The sequence below is a fragment of the Piliocolobus tephrosceles genome, chromosome 10 (assembly GCF_002776525.5).
Source record: "Piliocolobus tephrosceles isolate RC106 chromosome 10, ASM277652v3, whole genome shotgun sequence".
In the NCBI taxonomy this organism is placed as follows: domain Eukaryota; kingdom Metazoa; phylum Chordata; class Mammalia; order Primates; family Cercopithecidae; genus Piliocolobus; species Piliocolobus tephrosceles.
In genome coordinates, this window is record NC_045443.1 from 126,343,831 (window position 1) to 126,347,865 (window position 4,035).

General features: G+C 41.9%; 1 protein-coding gene across 1 annotated transcript in view; it reads left to right on the plus strand.

Moving 5' to 3' along the window:
- The window catches only part of TMEM132C (transmembrane protein 132C), a 431,835-nt gene that overhangs the window by 390,966 nt on the left and 36,834 nt on the right, over window positions 1–4,035 (plus strand). The window contains exon 5 of the mRNA XM_023187261.2: window positions 3,127–3,270. Within this exon, the coding sequence (XP_023043029.2) occupies window positions 3,127–3,270 (144 nt within the window). The remainder of the gene's footprint in view (window positions 1–3,126; window positions 3,271–4,035) is intronic.

Sequence of the window (4,035 nt, forward strand, 5' to 3'; positions counted from 1 at the left end):
ACACACACATTCACAGGCACTCATACACAAACACAGGCACACACACATTTTTTTCTCTCTGCCTGCACGAGACACTGAATCTTGCACTTGGACTTCCCAGCCTCGAGAACTGTGAGAAACAATTTCTGCTGTTTAGAAGCTACCCAGTCTGTGATATTTTCTTATAGCAGCCTGAATGAACTAAGACAGTCTAGGATTCAACAGTCAAAAAGACAGATGACATAGCCCAAGCCCCACTAATTTGCAAAATGAAGAGACAAAGATTGCAAGAGATATGGTATGTGATCAGGATTGCACAGGAAGTCAACGGGAAAGCAAGGAGTGGAATCCTGGAGTCCAGACTCCAGGGCCCACCAAGTCATAGACACCAAACTACCAGTCAGAAGAGGGATTTTAAATACAGGGAACTTCCTCCATGTCACAGCCAGTTTATTCTGGAGGCCAAAGTTTCCTTTTATCATTTGTTATTTCTATGACTATTAATTCTCTGCTCCTGAAATTGATATTGGTCAGTGAAAAATATGTATGTCCGAGGCAGGTGGATCACAAGGTCAGGAGATCGAGACCATCCTGGCTAACACGGTGAAACCCCGTCTCTACTAAAAATACAAAAAATTAGCTGGGCATGAGGGTAGGCGCCTGTAGTCCCAGCTACTCGGGAGGCTGAGGCAGGAGAATGGCATGAACCCGGGAGGCAGAGTTAGCAGTGAGCTGAGATCGCGCCACTGCACTCCAGCCTGGGCGACAGAGCGAGACTCCATCTCAAAAATAAATAAATAAATAAATAAATAAATAAATAAATAAATAAATAAATAAATTTTATATATATATACATACACACACACACACACATATATCCAACCCATCTTAATTTTGGTGGAGTGCAATTTAGGGATAGGGAGCGTTAGGTAGAGTGTGTGAACATGTGTGTGTGTGTGTGTGTGTGTGTGTGTATAATTGCAACAACCATTAGAAAACTAATCACAATCCATGAGGGAATGTACTGCTTTAATAAAGCCATTAGACAAAGACTATTCTGAGAGAGAAAATGTAAAGATTGAACTCTGAGCACATTACCTGTAATGAACCCGAAAATAGACCTGGGGAATTTCTAAAGTATTCTTAGCCTCCATAATAGATGTTGTGCAAGCTGCCTGGATTGCAGCCCAGCTCCAGAAATCCCATGGACCCAGGAGAAGACACAGCCGAGGGTGATGTAACTGCTGGCTGATGCAAAAGCATCAGAGAGAGGCCGAGGCTCTACTTAAAACTCATAACTTTTTCAGCTATGCTCTTGTTTAATGCAAAAGGTCATTTTTGTGTCAATTGCTTCCCTGGAGAAAGAAGGGAGAAAATCTTTTTCCATCTCCTGCTTCACACCAGAGCAGTGTTTCTGGAGAGGGACTTTGGGAGAAACTGGCATCATTAGATGTCCCAAAGCCAAAGGCCCTTTTTCATTTTCATCTGTCCATAAAGAAAATAATTATAAACAGGCAATCAGGTAGTATCCTACAAAATCAAATAGAAGGTATTTTCATCATCATCTTTGCAAATCACAACATCCATGAGAGGTGTGATGCTGATAGTTTTGCATGAAGTCATCAGAGCAGGATAAATCAAAGTCCCCATTGGCTGTGATGGAATGGGCTCCCATGGAGCAACAGAGGAAGGCAGTTTGCTTTGCTTTAGTCTTCATTTTTTAAAAAATGAACATGCCAAGCATGGTAGCCCATGCCTGTAATCCCAGCACTTTGGGATACTGAGGCAGAAAGATCGCTTGAAGCTAGGAATTCAAGACCAACCTGGACAACATAGCAAGATCCTGTCTCTACAAGAAAAGTAAAAAATTAAAATTATCTGGGCATGGTGACACTTGCCTATGTTCTCAGCACTTTGGCAGGCCAAGGTGGAAGGATCGCTTGAGGCCAGGAATTCAAGACCAGCCTGGGCAACATAGTGAGACCCCATCTCAAAAAAAAAAGAATAGAAATGGTTGAAGATGGACGAAGGAGAGATGAAGGGGGAAAAAAGATGTCAAGAAAACTGACAGCATATGAGATATCATTTGGCCCTCTGGACACAATCATATCCGATGCTATAGGCATTTCAGTTATGTAAGCCAATAAATTTCCCTTATATATAAAGTAAAAAAAAAAAAAAAGAAAAAGAAAGCAATGGTTGAAGACATTCATTCCACCTTATTCGGGAGACACTGCCGCTATATCCTGCTTTTCATATCCTGGAAGGTGATCTGGACTTTGCAAAGCCTTCTTCAGCTCTTCCTTTGTTGCTGGGAGCAATCCAGGATCCAGCCCATAAGGATCTGTGTTAGTTTCTTGATGCTGCGATGACAAATGAACACAAATGTATTACCCTGCAGTTCTGGAGGACAGAAGTCTGAAGCGAGTCTTAAGGGGCTAAAGTTAAGATGTTGGCAGGGCTGCACTCCTTCTGGAAGCTCTGAGGGAAAATCTGTTCCTTCTAGAGACTGTTCATATCTCTTGGCTCATGGCCATATCACCCTGACCTCTGCCTCCACTGCCACATCTCCTCCTCTTCCTCTGACCTTCATGACTCCCTCTTCTAGGGACTTTAGGATGACTGGATCCACCAAGATAATCCAGGATTATCCTTCCATTTTAAGATCCTAATTCAATCACAATTGCAATGTCCCTTTTACCATATAAGGTAACATATTTACAGATACCGGAGACTAGAGCATGGATATCTTTTGCAGGGAGTGAGAGAAAAACGTTATTCAACCTACTATGCTTGCTCAAAGTACCCAGAGTTAGTTTCTGTTGCTTACCACCAAAACCTAACTGATGTATTACTTCTACTTGGTCTCTGCAATAAAGAAAAAGAATAACTACTTTTTGATTGTTGTTGAAAACTAGGAAGATGATCATGAATAAACTAAAAGTAAACTGTTGAACATTCTTGGTTGATTGTTCCAAAGAATAGCCCTTTATTCCAAGTCCTGGTACATGGTATAAATGGTACAGCGTGTCTTGTCCAAACAAGGACAGCCTGGTGTTTACCCCGGGAGGATCCCCCTAGAATCGTCCAGGTCCCAACAGAATGGAATATCTCCTTTGACCCAATGTGTTTGGTTCTTTTTGGCAGGACACTGACATTCTGAACACTGCCATACTCACAGGAAAGACAGTTGCCATGCCTATCAAGGTGGTCTCTGTGGAGGAGAACAGTGCCGTGATGGACATCTCAGAGTCGGTGGAATGCAAGTCCGCAGACGAGGATGTTATCAAAGTAAGTCATTCCACAGCCAGCTGGATGGAACTGGTGGGAACTTCACTTGGACATCCCATTTGCTAGGGACATTTATACTGAAATATACAAGGGTCAACTATACAGAGGCTTCCGTGCAACACACTTCCAGCTGATCCGCTCAACGTTTCCATTGCCATCTGTTTGTTTTCACATCGTGCCAACCTAGTTAGGGTTTTTGGTTAATTCCTGTCTTTCTTCCTTTATTTGACAATTAAAAATTGTGTGTGTGCATATATTTAATATAATGTACAACATATTATTTTAAAATACATATACATTATGGAATGGCTAAATTGAGCTATTAGGCCAGTGCAAAAGTAATTGTGGTTCTTGCCATTACTTTTAAATGGCAGAATCCACAATTACTTTTGCACCAACCTAATAATTAACATATGCATAACCTCACATACTTATCTTTTTCTGTGTGATGAGAACTTAATCTACTCTCTTAGCAATTTTCAAGAATATATTACTACATTTTAGGAGGCTGAGGTGGGTTGATCACCTGAGGTCAGGAGTTCTAGACCAGCTTGGCCAACATGGTGAAACCCCATCTCTACTAAAAATACAAAAATTAGTTGGGCATGGTTGTGTGCACCTGTAGTCCCAGCTACTTGGGAGGCTGAGGCAGGAGAATCACTTGAACCCAGGAGGCAGAGGTTGCAGCGAGCCGAGATCGTGCCACTGCACTCCAGCCTGGGTGACAGAGCGAGACTCTATCTCAAAAAAAAAAAAAAAAAAAAG